This window comes from Argentina silus (assembly GCF_951799395.1).
Source record: "Argentina silus genome assembly, chromosome: 5".
In the NCBI taxonomy this organism is placed as follows: Eukaryota; Metazoa; Chordata; class Actinopteri; order Argentiniformes; family Argentinidae; genus Argentina; species Argentina silus.
The window spans coordinates 6,839,396-6,863,209 of NC_139659.1; the positions used below are offsets into that span (position 1 = coordinate 6,839,396).

The 23,814-nt window shown below is 48.4% G+C and overlaps 1 protein-coding gene across 2 annotated transcripts; it reads left to right on the top strand.

Annotated features, from left to right (window-relative positions):
- Positions 1-3,554: 3,554 nt before the first annotated feature.
- Positions 3,555-22,949, top strand: pitpnm2 (phosphatidylinositol transfer protein, membrane-associated 2; the record flags this gene model as incomplete). Of its 2 annotated transcripts, XM_083669506.1 has the most annotated exons (26): positions 3,555-3,632; positions 10,174-10,388; positions 10,661-10,782; positions 11,416-11,649; positions 13,284-13,628; positions 13,892-13,987; positions 14,109-14,213; positions 14,484-14,548; positions 14,876-14,935; positions 15,279-15,369; positions 15,568-15,721; positions 15,815-16,004; positions 16,114-16,233; positions 16,345-16,559; positions 16,690-16,868; positions 17,617-17,787; positions 18,066-18,206; positions 18,659-18,826; positions 20,231-20,379; positions 20,531-20,647; positions 20,878-20,994; positions 21,259-21,407; positions 21,615-21,764; positions 21,906-22,089; positions 22,252-22,380; positions 22,561-22,949. In XM_083669506.1, the coding sequence occupies 26 exons, from the start codon at positions 3,555-3,557 to the stop codon at positions 22,942-22,944; spliced, it is 4,128 nt and encodes a 1,375-aa protein (XP_083525632.1). In that variant the 3' UTR covers positions 22,945-22,949. The 2 variants fall into 2 exon arrangements, with proteins under 2 accessions (XP_083525632.1, XP_083525633.1); XM_083669507.1 differs by lacking the exon at positions 14,876-14,935.
- Positions 22,950-23,814: the final 865 nt, after the last annotated feature.

Genomic DNA, 23,814 nt, shown 5'->3' on the forward strand with positions numbered 1-23,814 from the left:
TGTGGGTATTCAAGCCTCATCACTGATCTACTGTCGGCCTCCCTCCCGGGGATCGATGAGACATAACTGTTGTCCTGTCTTGTTTGCATGGAGCAGAGGTTGCTCTGGAATTCCTGATATTCCCACTTGGGTAAACGAGGAACAGTTTTTCTTCAATTTCATTCATACAGAACAGTAGCCTCCCATGAGATCTTATAAGGACTGTCTCACATTCCTTGTCTATTCAAGGTATTGAACCTGGGTCACCTTGCTGCACTTGTTTTTTCAGCTTTTGCTTAGAGAATGTAACAGAACTTCATAAAATGGTGGTCTAGAGGAACTACACCCACTGACTAGGACATCGTAAAGGTTTACTTGAATCTCAGTAGATTTCCCGGTTCAAAATCAACCCTGCCTCTTCCCTATACCTGAAAGAACTGGATGGGTGTAAGCAATATTTTAACAGCTAGACCTAGACCACTAGCTGGCTTCCTTCATATTGCTTATTCTATATCAATCCAATCCTTTTAGCTCTATAAAAAGCTGTCGGAATCTCGGCTGAATGCGATAATGGACATCCCCCAAAGCAATTAAAAGTAACGGAGCAGTCTTGGAGAGAGAAAAAACGCAGATTGAAAAGTGTGGTAAAAGCATTACCTCACAAGTTGACAAAGTGCTCCCACATTGGCTCTACTGGAAGATGTAATTGAAGCAGGCCAGTCTCTGCCAAGTCAGAGCCCAGCATTTTCAATGTGTTTGTATCCAAGCTAAGTGCTCTGTCTTATTACTGGGTACAGAATAGAAGCCTGTAGGCTTGGCTTGCATCTGGTTGCGCAATATAATACCCATAGTGGAAAATGAAATACTCATATAATACCTATAGTTCGAATGCAATACCCAGAATGCAAATACAGTACCTATAGTGTATATGTGTCTTCTATACAGTCGGGCACTCATTATAATAAAGGTTCTCATGTGTAGGAAAGAAGGAGTGAAAACTAGAGGGTCTAATCGGTATAGCATCTGCTTTTCTGTTGTGGTCAGATTTCAAATGTCTGTGTGCTTTTATGTTGTTTGCAGGTGTGGTTTCTTGAACCCAAATAATGCACAATCAATTATCAGAAGAAATATTTACAGAAATTCCCAGTCACACAACATCTCACGTTTACAGATTTTATCGATACCTTACTTGTATCATCTTCCCTCCACTAGATAGTTTAGATAGAGTTGATAGGAGATGATAAACTGTGAAGCTCTCCAATATTATTGGCAAATGATTCCCTCAAGCTCCTGGCACGAACTGTGTTACTTTTGCTTGTGTTGTCTCAGTTCATTGTCTGTTCTCTAGCCAGCTATACTGTATGTGGTGTTTATTGAACTCGCGCTTGTTATATTTTAAGCCCAGTTAGCTTGTGCAAGCTGTTTGGTTTTCAAATACAGTATGTGGTGCTTAGTAAGCTCGTCACGCACTAACACTGTAGCTATATTGGAGGTGCTGACTCACAGTCTGCCCAGCTCGTGATGGAAGGAAGGCTGGGTTATTATGCATGGAGCTGTTGCTGTGTCTCACACCTTGCGTGGAGGCGGATCATTGTCTCTATATATAGGAGTCCTTTTGTAGGTGAAGGACCCACTCTCCATAGGATTCAATGAGGATCGCCCCTCTGTTAATAAGACCAACAAGGCCAATCCCCCTGTGTAATTGCATCGCATCACCAACATGTCTCCGCCCTCGGAAAAAATGATTGTATGTCCTGTAGTCATTGATGAGAGGCAATGGCTTGTAATCTTGTTCGCAAAAATATTCATCCATTGTCAAAAGTCATAATTGATGGTTGATGGAGTTCCTGGAATCCAATACACCTTTTTGAGCCTTTTTGAATGTTGTCATTAAGCAACGAAGTGGCCTCCACCTCATCTCATCTGTGTGCTGGAGGGTTCGGTTTATCTCAGGTATGATAAGATCACTCATTAACCTGAGATCAACTGTAACAGAAAATATTTGAAGCCAATGACGTATCACATTGTTGGAGGGGAATCGTTCTAAGCCAATGACGTATTCCACTTGATACCTAGTGTCCTCTAATAACATGTAGCCTTAATCCCAGTTACTACCTAGACCTGTTGATCTCTGCCACGGCTCTATCCCCTCTATACCTATGTGGCCTCTGGCTCTGTCTATCCTTTAATCTCTCTGTCTGTACATCTGTTGGTCTGTCCATCCATCTGTAGTCTCCCTTTCTTTCTCTTTGTCTGTCTCTCCCTCTCTCTCTCTTACAGACAGACAGACAGACAGACAGCACAAGATAGCTTGTAGTTAAATTCCATAAGGATGGTCCTGACTTGGGTATAAGCTGATTATAACTCAATCAGTGATAGTTACACAACAGAGATCCGTGACAGAACTGTTTGACCAGTGCTAGAGTGTAAACACACTCAGACACAGTACACACACACACACACACACACACACACACACACACAGTACACACACACACACACACACGCAGCTCACCACGGAGGGCAGCCCTCCTGCCAGTTACCCCCCACCCCCACCCTCTCTCTCTTTCTCTGTCTTTCTCTGTCTCTTCTCCCTATCTCCCCTCTTCTATTAAGACATAGTTTTGTAACATGGACACTTCTTAATCCATCTTGGATTAAGCACTCCTGTCATGTGACACGCCTAAACTCATCCCTGTCTGTTTGGTGTCGTGCTGTGGGAGTCTGGACACTCGTGTTTTCTGACACTATACAACACAAGAGGCCTGTTGAGTTGGGACTACTCTGCTGGAGCCTAGGTTAGTTCATATTTAGAAAGTTACTAGGACGTTGCCTGGATGTTGATAGGCTGTTGCCGGTTAGCAGGTTCTGTACAGTGTACAGGGTTGTGCATTCTGGATGTGTGGAGGTATTGTTTGCGTGCCTCTTGGGATTTTCATTTCTTGAGATTTTTCTGTGATGTTGCTGGGATGTTGGGTTACCTTGTGATATATCTCGAGCGCAGCTAGCTATCCTCACTGGGACTGAAGAAGGACACACACACAAACACACACACACACACACACACACAGGATGTTAGCTTTTACGGGAGGGATTTAGTCCTGGGGATAAACAGTCTGAGAGGCAGAGTGGTTCTGGATGACCAGGCCAGGGTACAGTAGATCTATTGTAAATATGTACACATTACAGTAAAGTGTGTCGCCTCTTCTGACATACTTTTTCTGTGTCTCCGCTCCACTCTCTCTTGACATGCTCTGTTCTTACCTGCAGTATTTAACCCAGATGTGTGTGTGTGTGTGTGTGTGTGTGTGTGTGTGTGTGTGTGTGTGTGTGTGTGTGCGAGCGTGCGTGCGTGTGTGTGTGTTTACTGCAATATTTACGATTCAACCCAGGTGTGTGTGTCTCGTCCCCCCTACAGGTCTGAGTGATGAGGAGCTCCGTCCTGGCTGTTTGATGCTGCTGCTGCTCGGGTAGAGCGGCCCACTGTGAGGAGCCCTTACCCTCCACTCTACCCTCCGACCCCCCTGGACCCGATCCTCCTACACACCCCTCGCCCCCACCAGCCCAGCCTGACCATGCTGATCAAGGAGTACCGTATCCCCATGCCCATGAGTGTGGAGGAGTACCGCATCGCCCAGCTCTACATGATACAGGTGAGTTTCTACTGTACTGTATGCAAAGGGTCACCTGGCTGGTGTCTTAGTACCCTAGCTGGTGTCTTAGGACCCTGACTGGTGTCTTAGGACCCTGACTGGTGTGTGAGGTGAGCCCTGACTGGTGTCTTAGGACCCTGGCTGGTGTCTTAGAACCTTGACTGGTGTCTTAGGGCCCTGACTGGTATTTTAGGGCCCTGGCTGGTGTTTTAGGACCCTGGCTAGTGTGTTGGTTGTGGTGTCTGGGGTGTATACAAGGTGCAGGGTCAAAGGGATAATGTGTGGTGCACCCAGCACGTACTGGATGGAACCAGGCTATTATTGGAGACAGGTGGTTATTCTGTTACCCCGCTGCTGATGGCAAACTGCTGCTCGAACCCGCAATATGACAGAGCTGAATACATCACAGCCTTTGTTGTCTGACGGTAATTTATTATCGTTTCCATATAAGACTGTCAAGCTGTTGAAAATCGCAACAGTCTCTCAGAATCAAATGCGTTGCTTTAATCATTTGCTAATATCAACAGAGAATACATACCGGTAAACAATTTATTTTAACTACTACTTTAGTACTAGTAGTAAACTACTTTTACTACTGTGGCTATTATTGGAGACAGGCATTTATTGGAGACTCTGCACTTATTGGAAGTTTTATGGTATATATGTATATACTGTATATACAGATCACACACACACACACACACACACACACACACACACACACACACACACACACACACACACACACACACACACACAGAGCTCTGGTCATAGTGGAGGAAAGCTGATAGTGGCTATCTTATCCTCGCAGAGTAACATCACCTTCCCTCAGGCCTGTTTGTGTCTTCCATAGAACAGAAGACTGTGGTGGATGTCTAGGTTTTACCACTCTGTACTTCAGCTCTTCGGAGGTGAGATTCAAGAAATAAAGTCCTGAGTAGCCACAATATCTGAGCCGGTATTTGTTGCTTGCAAACAAGAGACAGGAGCCTAACAGCAGCCCAGCGTAAATCCGGGGGTCTGTCTAGCACAAGTCTGAAGAGGCGATTATCAGGGTTGTCTTTTATACAGATTAAACATAATGGTAGGCTCCGCCAAGGCTATCGGCTGATGGGCTTGTGCTTACGTGAGAGGGGGCGGGAGCGTATGAACAATGGGGAGACTTTCTTACTGATCAATCGGCGCTTTCTTACTGATCAATCAGCGTTCAACATTTCACACTTATTCACCTTCCTGTCAGCAAGATGGGTCTGTTCCTTTGTTCTCGCTCTCCCCCACTACTCCCTCCGAAACCACAGCTATCCATATTGTAATCATCCGTCGTTTCTCAAAACAATGGCTATAGAACTTTAGAGGTGTGGCAAGAGAAAATGTAATCACAGTATTCACACAAGTTGTATCAGTCATACGAAAGTGCATAACCTTCAAACAGTTCTATCAATGTATTTTCCATAACAAGACACATATAGAAAATAGAAAGTGAGCTTATATGGTTTAGTGCTACTGGGGGATGTATGCTTATGTTTACCCCATAGAGCAGGCCTCATTTCTGAGAGACAGGCACAGCCAGGGAGAGATGGGTCCAGGAAGTAATCCCAAAGGATTATGGGTGATTAGGTCGCCTGGTGACCCTTGACATAGTAGACAAACACATTTAGCGGCTGCTGTCATTGGTTTTTCCTAGGTGTTGCTTTAATGTGATGTGAAAGTGATTGTTGCTCTAGCTGTAGTGTTAACGCTGTTGTAGCTGTTGATTTTATATGATTAGAAAGTCGTTTATACATTTTAATGTTTAATCTTCAATGTTTCTCTCTGCCAGCAGTATTTAGTGGTTTAACCCTGCCACTGACATAGTTTGAAACATGACCTGTCTGTTTGGTTGGTTTCAAACTGAGAGCAAGGGAAAAGGTGTTAGTAATGGTTTTGTGTGTGTGTGTGTGTGTGTGTGTGTGTGTACGTGCATGTGTACATGTGTGTGCGTGCGTGCGTGTGCGTAGGGATGAACAGGGAAAGAGGAATTGGGGCAGGCTTTTAACATAACGACCCCCTCAGCTCATCTACTCTAGCAACTCCCCCTACAGTATGAATGCACATACACACCTCTGGCCCCCCTTCTCTTGTGCAGCGTCACAGCTGAGCTCTGGGTGCCATGGTAACCAGTGACATCAGCAGCAGCGTGGCAGTGGCTGCCATAATTTGTTTGCGGTGTGAGAGGAAGACAGAGAGAGAGAGAGAGAGAAAGAGGAAAACATAGAGAGAGAGAGAGGGGGAGAGGAAGAGAGAGGGGCAAACAAAGAGAGACTGAGGGAGAAGTCACAATGATGCAGCCAGCATTGCCATGACAACGTGATGCTGCTGATTTTGTTATCCCCTCAACTGGAGAAGGTGTGTTGTGTGTGTCTGTGGGCTATACTGGGGCAGACTGGGTGAGACCATGATACAGACAAAACATGGAGGAAATGTTGCTTTGGCTTTACCATTCTTTGACACACACGCACACACTCACACACACATACACACACACACACACACACACACACACACACACACTAATGTGTGTAAGAAGCTCATATTCCCTTCTCTGTATCGAGTGGGTGAGGGTGAGGAGGGCAAGGGCCAGTGTTTAAGGAAGGGAGAAGTATGAGTATTTGAAAAGTGAACCCCCAGACACACAGAGCTCAGGCTGTAGGTTATCTCCCTGCTGAAGCCCTGTTAATTCCTTAATATATGAACTATGTTCTTTTATCGTATGCTAACCTCACTATGCCGGGTTGGACAGCTTAGGTCCTCTACAGCACTACACTGTACGCTGGTCCTCGTCCTTACCTTGTAATTGAATTATACCCAAGTTAACCAGGTGTGTGAAACCTCTAGGCCACCAATATTATGAAAGCCAGCATGACTGCGGCCAGGAGTGTAGTTGTGTCCCGAGTCTTATGCTAACCTTGCGGTATCATATAAATTATTCAGGGCTAGCTCAGCCCAGCAGAAATGAGACCCTCAGCAAAGCAAGGCCCATTGAAATTCCTGTGCCGTTCCCAGAGTCTGCCCTCTGAGCCGGTAGCACAGCACACCGCCTGGGATACTCTGAGAGACTCCCTCCCCACTTTCTCTCTCTCTCTCTCTCTCTCTCTTTCAGTCATTTCATTTAGGTTTTCTATTCTTCTTCTGTCCCTCTCTGCACGTTCTCTGGCTAGGACACATAGAAACACTTTTTTTATTTTCCTTCATGCTTTTTATTCTCCCTCTTTCTTTCTGACTGGGCTCTTTTGTTTCCGGAATCTTCAGGCTGAGTTTCCAGAATGTTCAGGCTGAGTTTCCTAGAAAAGCTCTCTTTGTCCTGTTGTTTTTCACTCCATCGTGGACCTCTCTGCTCTTGAATGCTGTTTTCTATTCAACAGTGGTTTCTTGTCCCCATCTCCTGTCCTTGCCATCACATGCCCCTGATATAAAATAACTGGACAGCAGAAAGTATTTTCCCAATAGCTAAAGTAGTATCTTGGTTACATGGTAGGTTTAGATCAGTGCAGACGAAGGAGAGGAAATGATGAAAGAAGGACACTAGTGTCAGGGCAGGCGTGATGTCACCTGTCAGCGTTCTAATGAAGTGCTGGCCTGCTGCTCCAGCACTGTAAGCAGATGCAGACACAGCAGAGGCAGCCAGAGTGTGTGTGTGTGTGTGTGTGCGTGTCAGCAGATGCAGACACAGCACACGCTGCATCTTCAATACAGTAATGCGACGGCCACTGCCATGGCCTGCTGTGTGTGAGTATGACTGTGTGGGTGTGTGTGTGTGTGTGTGTGTGTGTGTGTGTGTGTGTGTGTGTGAGAGTGTGGTGTTGCTGAAACCAGAGGGGTTTGTATAGTTTATTTGACCCCATGGCATGATAGCGTGCAGTGTGTCATTCAGTGTGTTGACAGCTAAGTCTTGTGTCATGGCCAACGGCTGTTCTGTCTGTGTGCCAACCACTGGCTGTTTATGAAAACAAGAAGTAGGGGGGGGGTGGATTGGATGTTCTTTGTTTATATTGTTTATATACTGTTGATATATTAACTCTCTTCAGTTGGGACTTTGTTTGAGCGTAACACGCCTTCTGTTGAAGCGGAGGGCTCTCATCTCCAGACAGAGTGTCTTTCTCAGGGTTTTCTGTCTCTCAACTCTGCCTCAGCTCATTGCACCAAAACAGAGGCCCGTAGAACAGTGTACTGGCCCTAGAGATAGAACAGTGTACTGGCCCTAGAGATAGAACAGTGTACTGGCCCTAGAGATAGAACAGCGTACTGGCCCTAGAGATAGAACAGTGTACTGGCCCTAGAGATAGAACAGTGTACTGGCCCTAGAGATAGAACAGTGTATTGGCCCTAGAGATAGAACAGCGTACTGGCCCTAGAGATAGAACAGTGTACTGGCCCTAGAGATAGAACAGTGTACTGGCCCTAGAGATAGAACAGTGTACTGGCCCTAGAGATAGAACAGTGTACTGGCCCTAGAGGTAGAACAGTGTACTGGCCCTAGAGATAGAACAGTGTACTGGCCCTAGAGATAGAACAGTGTACTGGCCCTAGAGATAGAACAGTGTACTGGCCCTAGAGATAGAACAGTGTACTGGCCCTAGAGATAGAACAGTGTACTGGCCCTAGAGATAGAACAGTGTACTGGCCCTAGAGATAGAACAGTGTACTGGCCCTAGAGATAGAACAGTGTACTGGCCCTAGAGATAGAACAGCTCTATATCTATCTGGTACTGACTCTCTGATGCAATCCAAGCTTTGTGTAATTTCCTCTCCTGCACAGCTGCAGACAGTTCATACTCCCATAGGGACGCAGAGGGGTGGGGAGGTAATTCAAGGCCCTTAGCTCCTCTTCTAAATTACATTACCTGCTAGATTACAGCAATTTTCCAGCTGTTCGCCTCTTGCGACCTTCACTCCCCATATCGCTCCCTGAAGTCTCGTAAGAGGTAGCCGCTCTATGATCCTTCGTGTAGGCTAACTTTCATGCAGAATATCTTTGACCCTCTGATCGTTCCATGTGGCTCGCTCCACTACTTCCAATAATGGCCATAATGATGATTTGCATTTATAAAGTGCTTTTGTGCAAATCTTAAAACCCTTTACGTTCTATGGGGTTAACTCACCTCACCTCAACACACCAATGTGTAGCACGAGAGCCGTATGGCACCAGCTCCCACCAGCCCAGTGCACCAGGCGTTGCCTACATCTATCTACTTTGTAGTCATCAGAAACAAGGCCACACAACGATGGCATGATCCAGGAGATTGGTGGAGAGGGTTGTCTTCAGGCTGTTGCAGCCTGGGCCTGGTCTAAGACAAAGCTTTAACTAAGAGTGGTGTGTTAAGAAGTAATCCATGCCTCCCCCTCAGGAGCAGCCTAACACACAGACCTGGTTTCCAGGATTTGAGGGCCTGGCCATCTGCTGGCTCATATTGTTGTAAGCGTGCCAGAGACAGGGAGGGGACGTCTTGGCTTTCCCTCTCTCATCTCCACTCAGTGACTGTGACAGTGGCGAACCTCATGAACCCTGATCTGAAAAGTAGTCTGGACACATACACACACACACACACACACACACCTGGTAACAGCTGAGAGGTGTATCAGTGCTAGTCATAGGAGCAGAGAAGAAGAGAAGGTGCATGATAATCAATGCGCAATGATATTGATTACTGCAGCAACAGTCAGTTCACTGCAGCAGCTGACTGGAAATCTCTCCTCCTCCTCCTCCTTTATCGGGAAAGATGAAAGGTAATACATCACACAGCTAGGACTGCTTACGATTAGAAGGGGGGGGGGCAGAGGCAGAGAGAGGCATTGAGGAAGAGGGAGAGGAAGAGTGAGCTGGTGGAGGATGAGGAAGGAAAGGGGGATCAGAAGTGGGAAATGGGGATGAAGAGGGGGAGGAGGAAAGGGGAAGATGAAGAGACAATTGTTTCCTCTTTGCACTCCACTTTGCTACTGCAGAGTTGTATGTCGGCTTTTGTGAATAAAATAACCAAGGGACTTGGTGTCAGCCAAGATACTCTGGAGAAGGTCTACAAGGATCTGGTGGAGACCATTCTAACCTTTAACATGTTCTGTACCGACGTTCTGGTACGGTAACCTCACTGTGAGGAACAAGAGGATGATCCTTCTCACCCTTTCTACCCTCTGTTTCAATGGCTGACCTCAATTTCGATTTATTCTGGGCAGGTGCATGTCTGTTGTGGATGGTGACCGATGATGATGATGATGCTTTTATGTTTTTATGTTTTATGTGTCTGTTTTTGCCAAAGACATATTTCCATCCCTTGATGGACAATAAAGTTGTAATCAAATCAAATCTAATCTGCTGTGATCTAATCTAAGATTATCTAGTATTTTGGGATGTTATTGTGTATGCTAAGACGCAGTATGTCTTGAAAAATTTAGCAAATTGTACCAAAGAAGTAGACAAATTGACAATTGTTGGTGACAGAGCATGTCCTGACTCTCTCTCTCTCTCTTCCTCTCCTCCCTCCCTTTCTCTCTCTCCCCCCTCCTGCAGAAGAAGAGTCGTGAGGAGAGCTACGGTGAGGGCAGCGGGGTGGAGATCCTGGAGAATAAGCCTTATGAGGACGGGCCTGGAGGCTCGGGCCAGTACACACACAAGGTCTACCACATCGGCAAGCATATCCCCTCCTGGTTCTGTTCTATACTCCCACAAGCTGCTCTACGGGTGGAGGAGGAGTCATGGAACGCCTACCCCTACACACGCACACGGTGAGAGACCCTCGCACACTGTTACCATAGACACCGTGCACCCCTCACACACACACACTTACCATAAACACCATATACCCCTCACACACTCATAACATACACACCTCAACCCTCACACACTCATACTCTCATACTGTACCATACACATGGACACCGCAAGAGAGAGTCTCTGCGGTCCTTGGGGACCGACGTGTTACACTCCCGCCCTGCACGTTCATACCCTTACACAAGTCCACTCAACCTTACCCTCTCTCCTCTCTCCTCTGTCCCAGATACACGTGTCCATTCGTGGAGAAGTTCTCCATAGACATAGAGACCTACTACAAACCAGACACTGGAAACGGAGGGGACGTCTTCAACCTTTCCTCAGCAGAGAAGAGACAAAGGACCGTTGGTATGTCTGACCCAACACCCACACCCATACACACACCCACACACACACACACCTGTCAGTGACTTGCTGGTTCAGACACCGCACTGTGGTCTTTAAAATGCAGACAGTGTGCTGTGCGGTGATTGAGTGTGTGTGCGTGAGTGTGTGTGTGTGTGTGTTTGTTTGTGGCTGTGTAATTGTGTAAGAAAAGAGGGCGTTCTGTGTTACGGAGGGGCGAGAGCTGTTAGCTGCAGCGCCATAGCCCCATGCAGTGTGGGAAAGATGTGCTGTTCCAGACAGACTCCCTGCAGGGGGGGAGCGCCCTGGCTGTGTGATTACATCACACACGCACACACTCACACACACGCACACACACACACACACACACACACACACACACACACACACACACACACACACACTCACACACACACACACACACACACACACACACACACACGTCCGAGAGAAGGTGTACGGCGGGGACCCCTAGTGGCTCCCAGCCAGCGTTGCACTAGACTCCACACACGTCTCGTCTCATAGATGCAGACAGGGGCACTACAATCAACATACAAGAATACATTCACAGAAGGAATACATGTATAGAAATGAAAGAGTTAGTGATTGTCTGTGTGGTGATTGTGCGTGTTCCAGACCCCATAGACATTGTGCGGGACCCCATCCCCCCTCACGAGTACCTGGTGGAGGAGGACCCTAAGCTGTACCAGTCAGTGAAGACACGTCGTGGACCGCTCACTGAGGACTGGATTGAAGAGATCAACCAGAACCCCAGCCAGAACCCAGTCATGTGTGCCTATAAACTCTGCAAGGTGGAGTTCAGATACTGGGGCATGCAGTCCAAGATTGAACGTTTCATACACGACGTGGGTACGTACAGTATGGCAGACTGTGTGTGTGTGTGTGTGTGTGTGTGTGTGTGTGTGTGTGTGTGTGTGTGTGTGTGTGTGTGTGTGTGTGTGTGTGTGTGTGTGTGTGTGTGTGTGTGTGTGCGTGCGTGCGTGCGTGTGTGTTGGCAGTGAGTATGTGTTTGTCTGTGTGAGTGTGAAGTCCATTAGAGAGTTTGCCAAGCTGATATTTGCAAGAGACACCTGCTTTCCATCGCAAGTCATCCATCGCATTGTGATTTCAAGCCTGGCCGATACGTTCTGTGTGTGTGTGTGCGTGTGTGTGTGTGTGTGTGTGCATGTGCGTGTGCGTGTGTGTGTGTTCATCTGCTGTTATCTGTGTGTGTTTGTGAGTGTGTGTGTGTGTGTGTGTGTGTGTGTGTGTGTGTGTGTGTGTGTGTGTGTTTGTGTGTGCGGACAGCAGGTGTCAAACAGTGAGCAGGTAATCTGACTACATGAAGAACCACAGGCTCCTATCTCCATAATGATTAACCAGGGCTTAATGAAAACCCACTGGGTCTGGGCAGTTAGAGAGGGGGGGGAGGAGAGAGAGGGGAGGGGAGATAGAGAACAAGAGAGAGAGAGAGAATAAGCAAGGGGGGGGGGGAGAGAACAGCCTCGTTCAGTCAGATAACAAAGGAGACAGGATTAATTTCCTGCCAGTGTTCTGCTGTCAGCTCCTCAGTCTGCTTCATTACTGTGATCTATGGCTGTTTATATACACTCCCAGCATTTACATACAGCCTAATGAATCTGCCTCTGCTCTAGCCACTTTTATGACACTCTCCATGCTCTATGGCCCAATCTAATACATCCCCATCCTCATTTATGAAACTTGACTTTTCCACTGACACTCCCTTTGACTTAATGCCATACAAACACAGTTCAGAAGCTTCCACTCTCCACTGGCCTAATGCTAACAGAAGAGCTGTTTACTGTGTATACTCAGATCATAAACTCATTTATATACAGCCTAATTCCATAAACATGTTGTCTGCAACATTTCCAGTCCCGAATCAGTCAACACATATCTTCATTGTTCCTCCATTGGTCTATTGACAATAATGGAATATGATCTGCAGCCTACTGTAGATTTATGACTCTTTTCCATTCTCCGTTTCCCCATGTGATTGTCCTGCTCTCTTTGATGTCCCTGTGGCCTCCTACTGTCGGTCTTTTAAAGGTTTTGTGGATGTTGACAAAACAACATTTGCTCACCTCATTTTAATGCTCTGTGGAATGTTGAATCAGCTGCATCCTGTTGATGCTTTGTGGTGGGAACATTTAAAATGGAGAGGTTCATTATTGCTAATGCAGCCAAGGCCAGGGGAGTCCCTGTTGTTTGGAGAAGCCATAAGGAGTTGGTTCGATTGTTCAGTGGAATGGGAGTGGCTGCTTTGGGAGAGTGATTGCAGTAACTCTGAGTGTTGACTTGATAAGGTTTTCTTTTGGTGAGGAGGCTTCTTTTGGTGAGGTGGAGGGGATTTGTGCTCTAACCCTACTCTATGTGTTTCTCACATACTCTCTGTACTGTATATATCTGTCTGACTCACCAAGTGTGCCCTAAGTCTGCTGCCTATCATGATTTTAACCCGTCCGTCCGTCCGTCCGGGGCAGGTCTGCGTAAGGTGATGGTGCGAGCCCACAGGCAGGCGTGGTGTTGGCAGGACGAGTGGTACGGTCTGACCATTGAGGACATCAGACTGCTGGAGCTGGAGACTCAGCTGGCCTTGGCCCGCAAGATGGCCCAGTACAGCCTGACCGAAGAGGGGGCAGCAGAGACCAACGGTGCCCCCGCCACCCCCGACCAGGACCAGGAGGGGGCAGAGACCCCTGGAGTGGCTATAGAGGCAGAGGAAGGGGGGACAGGGGTGCTGGGGGATACGCTACAGACACGAGGGGAACTCACCAAGCAGTGGTCAACGTCTTCTAGGTCATCTAATAGATCGTCTAAGAGAGGGGGTGAGTGGGGTTTTTTGCCTCTCTGTAGATTTTTTCCAAATTGACCTTCAGCCCCTACGTCCTACAGCATGTGTATCATGTAGATTCATGAAGTGACTAGATAGGTATAAACAATATGGTAATAGTTTGTTCCGGAATTAGGAATTAAAAAGAGGCAGTGGCCCAGGTGTTAGCGTCAAACTCCTGCTGTGGGAAAGCCCACTGATGTAGTACTATAGTCTAGAAGTCACTGATTTTGACTCTTGTATTTCCTGTCTGTACAGGAAGTCCGTCTCACCAGAACATCTCAGAGTGGCGGATGCAGAGTATTGCCCGTGACTCGGAGGACAGCACAGACGAAGAGTTCTTCGATGCCCATGGTACTGTGAATGTCAAATACAGTTATTACATGTTATTACATGGTTATAACATGTTATTACACAGTTATTACATAAATGGTAACTCACTCGGAATGTTTTGTCTGTCTTCTGTCTCCTCCAGAAGACTTCTCTGACAACGAGGAGATTTTCGCCAAGGAGATCACCAAGTGGAATTCTAACGACCTCATGGACAAGATCGAGTCTACGGAGGTGGATGAAGCCCAAGGTAGTTTGACATCATAGTGATGAAATGAGTGGTCATCAAAGGGGGACAATAAAGACTTGCCCACCCCTGGTATAACATGGAAACACTTTCACTACACCCTTTCACTACCATCAATATGTGTTTCTGTGTCGATGAATTCTATTTCTCAACTAGATTTGGTGAACAATCTAGTTGGAGGGAATTCTACATGAGGAAGGAATTCAGTTTAATGCAATGTGTGTGTGTGTGTGTGTGTGTGTGTGCGTGTGCGTGTGCGTGTGCGTGTGTCAGAATCCCTGTATCAGGAGTCGGGTGGAGAGTATGGAGCGACCAGTAGTGAGGAGAGACTCATCGAGGTATAGTTTCTCTCTTATGTCAACTACTGTAACAATAGTAAACCATCGTCCCTTCCCCATCTCCACTTCTATTATTTTCCATGCAGTCATTTAACATAGAAAGTTCATTCAAGTTTATGCAATCATTTCACATAGATTTTCTAATGTGGATTGACCAACTGGGAATGTTAGCCAGAGATGGGGAAAGAATATCACAGGCAGAGAGCCTAATGTTTGTCACACACACACACACGCACACACACACACACACACATACACACACATATACACACACACAGTCTTTCAGATGGTTTGTTTCAGTTTGTTGTTGTTATTCTCTGTGTCCAGCGGTGCGTCTCACGTAGACAGCGCTCACTCCACTCTGTCAGGTTTTCCAGACGGCCAGCTGTAAGTCCCGATAGAGAGATGTGCTCACCTTAGACCACCAGATCCCTGTAGGATAGGTGTCCCTATAGAACAGCCTTGCATTGGAGTGCTATTCTGTTTTAGCTGTTAGAGAAGTGAAGGTGTCATCCATGTGAATCCATTCCTTTCTTCACCCCATTCACTGTCATTATGTTCTTTATTTGTAACTCATCAGTCTCTTCTTCTCCTTTTCCTTCTCCCCTCTCCCATCCACTCTACTCTCCCCACCCTCTCTCTCTCTCTCTCTCTCTCTCTCTCTCTCTCTCTCTTTCCTTCTCTCCTTGGTTCTCCCTGGTTCTCCTCTTGCTCCTCCCCCCTGCTGCAGGATGGTTCATCCCAGCAGTGTCTGCAGCCCTCTAAGATCCACGTTCTAATCCTGGTCCTCCATGGAGGGAACATCCTGGACACCGGTTCAGGTACAAATGATGAGCACTTTATTTATAAAACATATCCTAGGCATGTCTCTACGTTTAAACCGTTCGCTCGAACCAAAATAATGGTACTAGAAGCTCTAACATATTGTCCCCCCCTTTCTCAGGATGAGTTACCTTAAAGTAGTCATGGTAGCTGCTGTAGCTTATTGCCACATGAAGAGGTTGTGTCTCTTATTGTAGGCGAGCAGAGCAGTAAGCAGGGGGACGTGAACACTCTGAGTGGGGCGTTTGATACAGTGATGAGGGTCCACTACCCTGCAGCGTTAGGACGGATCGCCATCCGTCTAGTCCCTTGCCCTGCCGTGTGTGCTGAAGCATTCTCCCTGGTGTCCAAGTGAGTACACACACACACACACACACACACACACACACACACACACATATATATACACACACACTGACCCTCTTGCTCTCTCGCCCTTTTCAGTTTGAGCCCCTATAGTTATGACGAGGGCTGCCTGTCTAACAGTCAGGACCACATCCCCCTGGCTGCTCTTCCCCTATTGGCCACCTCCGCCCCACAGTACCAAGATGCCGTGGCAACGGTCATCGTACGGGCCAATCAGGTGTTCAGTGACTTCATCAGATCTCTGGAGGGGGCATCCTTCTCTGGCCAGGTCAGTGCAGGATCAGGGTGTTTGGGGCTTGGCCTCCTGTCTCTTCATTTGAACATTGAGTGTATTTCATAGGAGACTGTGCAGACGTTTGTTGTGTTGTGTCCTCCAGGTGTGTGTGATCGGGGACTGTGTGGGGGGCATCCTGGGGTTTGATGCGCTTTGCAGCAGTAACATCACGGTCTCAGAGAGCCCCAGCAGCAGCAGGAGGGGCAGCACCATCAGTGTGCAGGTATCAGACTCTTTACTGAACTTCTCCCTGTCAGAGACAAACTGTTCTTCCTCTGTCCTCACTCGCCCTCTGTCTCTGACCCTAACTGTGTGTGTGTGTCTCTCTCGCCAGGACACAGACCTCCTTTCACCAGGCATCATCATAAACAGTGGCTCTCCGTCCTCCTCTCCTTCTCTGGAGGGGAGCCGCCATCTTAGCCGCAGTAACATAGACATCCCTCGCAGCTCCGGACCGGACGACCCGAAGAGACAGCTGCCACGCAAACGCAGTGACTCCTCCACCTACGAACTGGACACCATCAAACAGCACCAGGCCTTCCTCTCCAGGTCAGACCAGCGCATGCACACACTCACACACACACACACACACACACACACACACACACACACACAACACACAGGCAGATGGATTGAGATGTGATGCAAACCCTGTACTGTATGTCCCCTCTCTTTCCAGTCTCCATTCCAGCGTGTTGCGTGCAGAGCCTGGCTCGCGACGCTCCAGTAGCAGTACTATGCTGGAGGCCGGGGGGGCGCTAGGGAGGTTTGACTTCGAGGTGTCTGACTTCTTCCTGTTCGGCTCTCCTCTGGGGCTGGTTTTGGCCCTGAGGAAGACTGTGGTCCCCTCTCTGGATGGTGAGGAAGGCTCTCCTCTGTGGTCTCTTGTATCTAGTCTGTTTCCATCTTAAATGTGTGTTTTGGTCTGTCAGTTAATGTGTGTTTTGGTCTGTCAGTAAATGTGTGTTTTGGTCTGCATTGCTGCACTTGCGCTTATCTTAGGTTAGATTCAGCCCGAGTAAACGGTCTCAGATGAACAGTGACTATGTTTGGAGCTCCTCTGTGTCTCCACTGTGAGACGATAGACGTTTCCTGCAGCTGTGATGTTGCTGTCAGAGGTTAGAGGATGGGTTACAGATCTCTGATGCCAAACGTCCATTAGCAACGTCATTCAAGGGACAAAGACACGACGATGTGGTCCAAGATAAATAAGAGGTTGAAGAGAGAGATCCCACAGTCACCACGGGAATCTGACTGGCTTATGAAGTGGAATCCTCAGGGGTGTGGAGAACAGTTACAGAGACGTGACTTGTGAGGGGTTGTATGTTGCACATTTGGGCCCTTGAGAAAAAAAGGGGCTTTGGTCATTTTTGTTCACAGAACCCCAGTTGTTTGATTTAGAAAAATTGATATTATGTAAGTCATGCAGATGTCTTTAATGTAAATGTTGCATGTCTCATTTCCTCTCCTCTCATCCCATATCCTGCACCCCTTTTTCTCTCCCCGTCTGCTCTTTTACCTAACTCTCTCCTTTATACTCTCTCTCCCTCTCTCTCTCTCTCTCTCTCTGTCTCTCTCTCTCTCTTTCTCCATGTCTCCTCCCCAGTTTCTGCCCTGCGTCCGGCCTGTCAGCAGGTGTATAATCTGTTCCACCCTGCGGACCCCTCAGCCTCTCGCCTGGAGCCCCTCCTGGAGAAGAGGTTTCATCTGCTACCTCCCTTTAGTGTACCCAGATACCAACGCTTCCCCCTGGGGGACGGACACTCTGCCCTGCTGGGTGAGACACACACACACACACACACACACACACACACACATACACACACACACACACACACTGTCTTCATCCCCTCAGAGAGTCTTGCTCAAGCTTTGTGTCATTGTATGTCGTCTCTGCTTGTCGTGATGGAAGGTTGTTCATCTTCCACTCTGAGCAGGTATATTGTCCACTACTGTGTGTCAGTCAGTCAGTCAATGTCTTCACCCTTGTCTGTCAGGTGTCTTTTATTTCTGCTGTCTCTCTCTGCCCCCCCCCCCACCCCCTCCTTGTCCCAGTGGAGACCATGCAGAGTAACCCTCACCTCCTGATGGAGTCGGGGGGCGTAGTACCCCTCCGCTGCCAGGAGGGTGGCATCAGTGAGACCTCCATCCCAGTGCCCATCCTCAACTGGCAGGCCTCGCAGCCCCCCGCAGAGAGTGTGTACCTGTTCATGTCTGCCTTGTCTCTGTCTACTGTGTCTCTCTGTGTCTCTGTGTCTCTCTGTGTGTGTGTGTGTGTGTGTGTGTGTGTGTGTGTGTCTCTCTCTCTCTCAACCTGCTAATTGTGTTTACCCTCTTCTACTTTCAACATCTGTTTCTACATCTGTATACCATTTCTGCCATGTCCCAATCTCTCTCTCTCTTTTCTCCTCTCTCTTTTTGTCTCTCTCTCTCTCTCTCTCTCTCTCTCTCTCTCTCTCAGCCACAGAGAGACAGTCCTCGCTCTCTCTCTGATGACTCTGATACATCATACTTTCATAATTCTGCGCTGAAGTCATTACCCCCAGCCCCTACATACCTCTACATACCATCATACATACTCGTTATCTGATTCTAATCCCCCCCTCCCCCCCCCCCCCCTTCCTCCTCCCTCCTCCCTCTCTCTGTAGCGGATGTGTTGCACTCCCACTGCGGTGTGTTTGTGGACAGCCAGTACCCGTCGTCCCCCTTAGCCGGAGCCCTCCGCTCCAGAAGCCTCCGCAGAGCCAGCGAGGCCAGCATCGCCAGCCAGGTCTCAGGCATGGCCGACTCCTACACCGCCTCCAACATCGCCAGCAGTGAGTTCACCTTTACCTGCTGTGTCAGGGCCCTGTGTGTACCGATGGGCTTACCTAGTATAGGCTCTATTCCAGCCCTATCCTGTGTTCAATTTTGCTACTCACTCAATGTGAATTTGTCGTCGAACAAGCATCTCATTCAGTTCAGGAATTATCTCTAAGATTGAATTAGATTTAATAAATGTCATTTTAAATGTTAGCTGAATGCAGCTTTACAAGAAGTCTGCTGTGTATGTGTGTGTGCATGTCCGGTATACAATTTGTCCATTTACCAGCAGTAAAAACAGACAATTCTTTCACTGTATGCTCATTTCTTCATTTGCTACCCCCTTGTTACCCTCCCAGCGCACACATGCCAACGCAGCCCGTCCACAAAGCCCAGCTTTCTGTCCCAGCTGTCTCTCCCATACCACTCTCGAAGTCCCTCCCTTCGGAGGAGTAAGAAAGTCCAGCCCAGCTTCTCCCCGGGACGCAGCCGCTGTGAGTCAGAGCCCAGCTCTGACGTCAGCTCTGACTTGTCCTCTGACCTCACTGATGTTACCTCTGACATCACAGACACAAACTCTGACCCCCCGTCGCCAGGCGCGCTGATGGATATGGAGCCAGGTACCCTGGGTACTGTAGTTCCCCAGACGGGGGGGAAGAGTGTTTGCCCCCCATGTATGTTCCTGCCTGCCCTTTCCGATGCCTTCAGCACCCTGCCAGTGTCCCACAGCGCTACCATATGTCCTGTGTGTCCTATCCTCTGTCCCCTTCCAGCTGCTTCAGAACCTCCTCTGCTCTGCTCTCCATTCCAAGACAACAGGCTCTGAGCTCTTACAAGGTCCTTACAGCCCATGCTCTTGTTGTCTGAAATGGTGTCCTTCCAGAAATTCATGTGACTATTGATGTTGAATGAATTTGATAGGTGAAATCAATAAAGGGAAACTTAGATTTAAAAGAGTGGTGCAATGGTGACGTGACTGATACTGATGCAGTCCGTTCAGACAGGAAGGGCGGCCATTTCAGAGGAGGTAAACACACTATACTGGACTCAAGAACTTCTTGAGCTCTTCCTACAGGACCCTGCTCGCTCCTCTGCTCCCCTCCCCTGCTCCCCTCAGACTCCACTCTACCAAGACTCTGCTCTGGTTTGGACTTCTGACTGAACCTTTCCCCTGGACTATGCATCTCTGGATGGGCAGACTGTAGATCTGCTGTGAAATGATCCAGTTATCCTCTTCCCCCTCGTCTCTGACTCCTCCTGACTCCTAGACTCCTCCGGCTGTGTTAGCTGACTTTGGCCTCTCTCTCTAGCCACACTTTGGTTTAGGAGTGTCTTGCCTGTTCTGTTGTTGACTGTGTGTCCTCTGTCTGTCTGTCTCTCTCTCCCTTTCTCTCTCTCTCTCTCTCTCTCTCCTCTAGTCGCGTCTCGGTGGTGGGGCAGTAAGAGGATGGACTTTGCCTTGTACTGCCCTGACGCCCTCACAGCCTTCCCCACCGTGGCACTGCCACATCTCTTCCACGCCTCCTACTGGGAGTCCACAGACGTCGTCTCCTTCCTTCTCAGACAGGTAGGACCTCCTATGAATGCTCTATGGATGCTTATGACTGTTTAGTAACGCTTGACTTGTTATCTTACGGAAATTATTATGATATAATCAAGGTAAGTCTCGCCAGTTGGCTGACCTTCAGGGCTGTTTGCTTCCCTGTGTCCTTGTCTAGGTGATGAGGCATGAGAACTCCAGTATCCTGGAGCTGGATGGTAAAGAGGTAACTGAGTTCACCCCATCCAAGCCCCGCGAGAAATGGATACGCAAGAGGACCCACGTCAAGATCAGGGTGAGGTCACTTCCTGTTCACGGACCTGTACTAGGGTAGCTGGAGCAATTGTGACCACAGCAGTACAGTATGTGATAGCCCTGGTTAAGGATGTGATGGATTGATGACCTGTTTGTGTGTGTGTGTGTGTGTGTGTGTGTGTGTGTGTGTGTGTGTGTGTGTGTGTGTGTGTGTGTGTGTGTGTGTGTGTGTGTGTGTATGTGTCTGTGTGTGTGTGTGTGTGTGATCAGAACGTGACAGCCAACCACCGTGTGAATGACGCTGTGTTCACGGAGGATGGAACTCAGATGGTGCTGGGACGTTTCATGTATGGCCCTCTGGACATGGTCACCCTCACAGGGGAGAAGGTAACCACACACATACACACACACACACACACACACACACACACACACACACACTAACCCTAGCATGACATTTGATCAGTGATCTATAGTATTTCATTTACTGTGTATGACGGGGGATAACCCAACATGTGTGTTTGATACCATTCTTCATTTCTGTTCCATCCATTAAAAATGAGCCTTCGATTTCTACCTCCACCAGCCTCCCCTGTTGTATGATGTGCAATATATTCTCCAGTAGTAAGCTATTCCTCTTCCCTCCTCCAGATTGACATCCACATCATGACCCAGCCTCCTTCAGGAGAGTGGGTGTACTTTGACACAGAGCTGACCAATAGCAGTGGCCGAATCTCTTACGTCATCCCAGAGAGTAGGAGGCTGGGTGTTGGGGTGTATCCTGTCAAACTGGTCGTCAGGTACGTTAAGTTGTAATTTTTTTTCAAATGCTGCACATTACATTTCACCCCCACAAAGACATGGCAAGCCCACAACATGGTTTATTCTCAGGATGTTTTATTCCCTGTAGCATGACGGGATCTTTTTTATTATTATTTATCCCTCCTCCCACTCTCTCCTTCCGTCCCTCCATCCCTCCCTCCCTCCCTCCCTCCTCCCTCTCTCAGGGGTGACCACACATTTGCGGACAGCTACCTGACGGTGTTGCCACGTGGGACGGAGTTTGTGGTGTTCAGTATCGATGGTTCGTTTGCGGCCAGCGTGTCCATCATGGGCAGCGACCCCAAGGTCCGGGCCGGGGCTGTGGATGTGGTCAGGTAGGAATGTACAGTACAGCGAGTCGATTGTGTGTTGTGTTGTTCTGTACTACTACAGTATCTGGTTGTTCAGGTCTGGAGCAGTCTTGGCCAGCCAGCCTTCCAACAGCCTTCCCCCCTCCCCCCCCCTCTCTCTGGCAGGCACTGGCAGGACCTGGGTTACCTGATCGTGTATGTGACAGGCCGGCCAGACATGCAGAAACAGCGTGTGGTGGCCTGGCTATCCCAACATAACTTCCCCCATGGCATTGTCTCCTTCTGTGATGGCCTGGTCCACGACCCCCTCAGACACAAGGCCAACTTCCTCAAGTCTCTCATTTGTGAGGTATGAGGGCAGAGGTCAGGGGGTGAGGGGGTGTCATTGTGTGTGTGTGTGTGTGTGTGTGGAGGACAAGAGGACAGAGGACAGGTTGTTTAAGGAGACTATGTTATCTACAACAACTAAAACACCATTACAACTACAACTGAGACGGTGTTCTGTATGCAGGCTCACATGAAGATCTTTGCCGCCTACGGCTCCAACAAGGACATCACAGTGTACTCGTCCATAGGCCTGCCCCCCTCCCACATCTACATAGTGGGACGGCCCACCAAGAAGATGCAGCACCAGTGTCAGGTACTTCAACCGCCTTTAGAAAGTGCAAAAACCCATCGAGTCAAACCGAAATAGTTATTAAGATTAACCCTGTTACTGTGCCCTATTACTGTTTTCACAGTAGAGAATTTGAAAAGTAGAGAATTGATTGATTGATGGATTGATTCATCCATGTGTTGATTTGTATTGATTCTCCCCCAGTTCATCCCAGACGGCTATGCGTCCCACCTCTCCCAGCTAGAGTACAGCCAAAGGTCTCGCCCTGCCAAGGCTGCCAGTGCTCGCATGGTCCTCCGCAAGGGCAGCTTTGGATTGGCTGCTGGAGGGGACTTCCTCCGCAAGCGCAACCACATCCTGCGCACCATATCCTCCCAACCTGGTCCAGGAGGGGCGGGACCTACCTCTCCCATCCAACCAGGACGAACAGAACGCACGCTGAGCCAATGTGAGGGCGAACGGGAGCGTGGGTTTGGAGGCGGGATAGACCCCAGAGCAACCCAGCGGAGTATGAGTCTCGCGGCAGGGTGCTGGGGCCGCAGTGGGAGCACTAAGGAGGGACCTGGTGGCTTACTCAGCCCCAAGTAGGGCTCACTGGACTAGGCTACGGTGGAAGGGACCCAGCCTATACCTGAACCACCATCTGGATTGGCCCTTAGAGAGAAGGATGGGGGTTAAGGTTGGGGTGGGGGTGGGGGGGGCGGGGGGGACACCCAGGGTAGATAGGGGATGAGAGGGGTAGGGTAGAGGGGCTAAGAGAGGATATTCAGATTTAGGGGGAAAAGAGATAAAAAAGTGATGGACAGCAAAGAGCTGAGTTGATATTGAGACAGAGGGGTAGAAGAAGGGAAGGCTGGATGGACAATAGAGGGACAGGGATAGAGAGAGGGAGAGGAGGAGCTCTAACCTTGCTGTTAAGGATCGAACTAACATTAAGGCATTTCTTCTGTAGCATGACAGTCTCACAGTCAAGACTTTTATAGAATACTGTACTTTCCTGACCACTAAAGAAAAACAAACTGGAAGGAAAGTTTAAGCAAACTAAAGACTAACATTCGCAAGCCTTAAAACGCCCCGGGGGCCTGGAGTGCCCTCCCCTCACTTGAGGGATGGTTGAATGTACTGCCTGCACCTGGAGGGTCATGGGAAAATGGAGCCCGTCAAACAAACACACGCGACCCATCTGGACCCTGGACCCATAATCATCACTGAGATATGTGACCTAGTTTACCCAGGTGTTCTGAATCTCTTCTACCTGTAAATACCTGTTCAAACACACACACACACACACACACACACACACACACACACAAACATGTGATACACACACCCACACACACACACATGACACACACACACACACATACACACACACACACACACACACACATTAGCTCAGGACAGACCCGGACTACAGAGCTATAGTAGGACCATGGTCAAACCTTGACCTGGACGTCA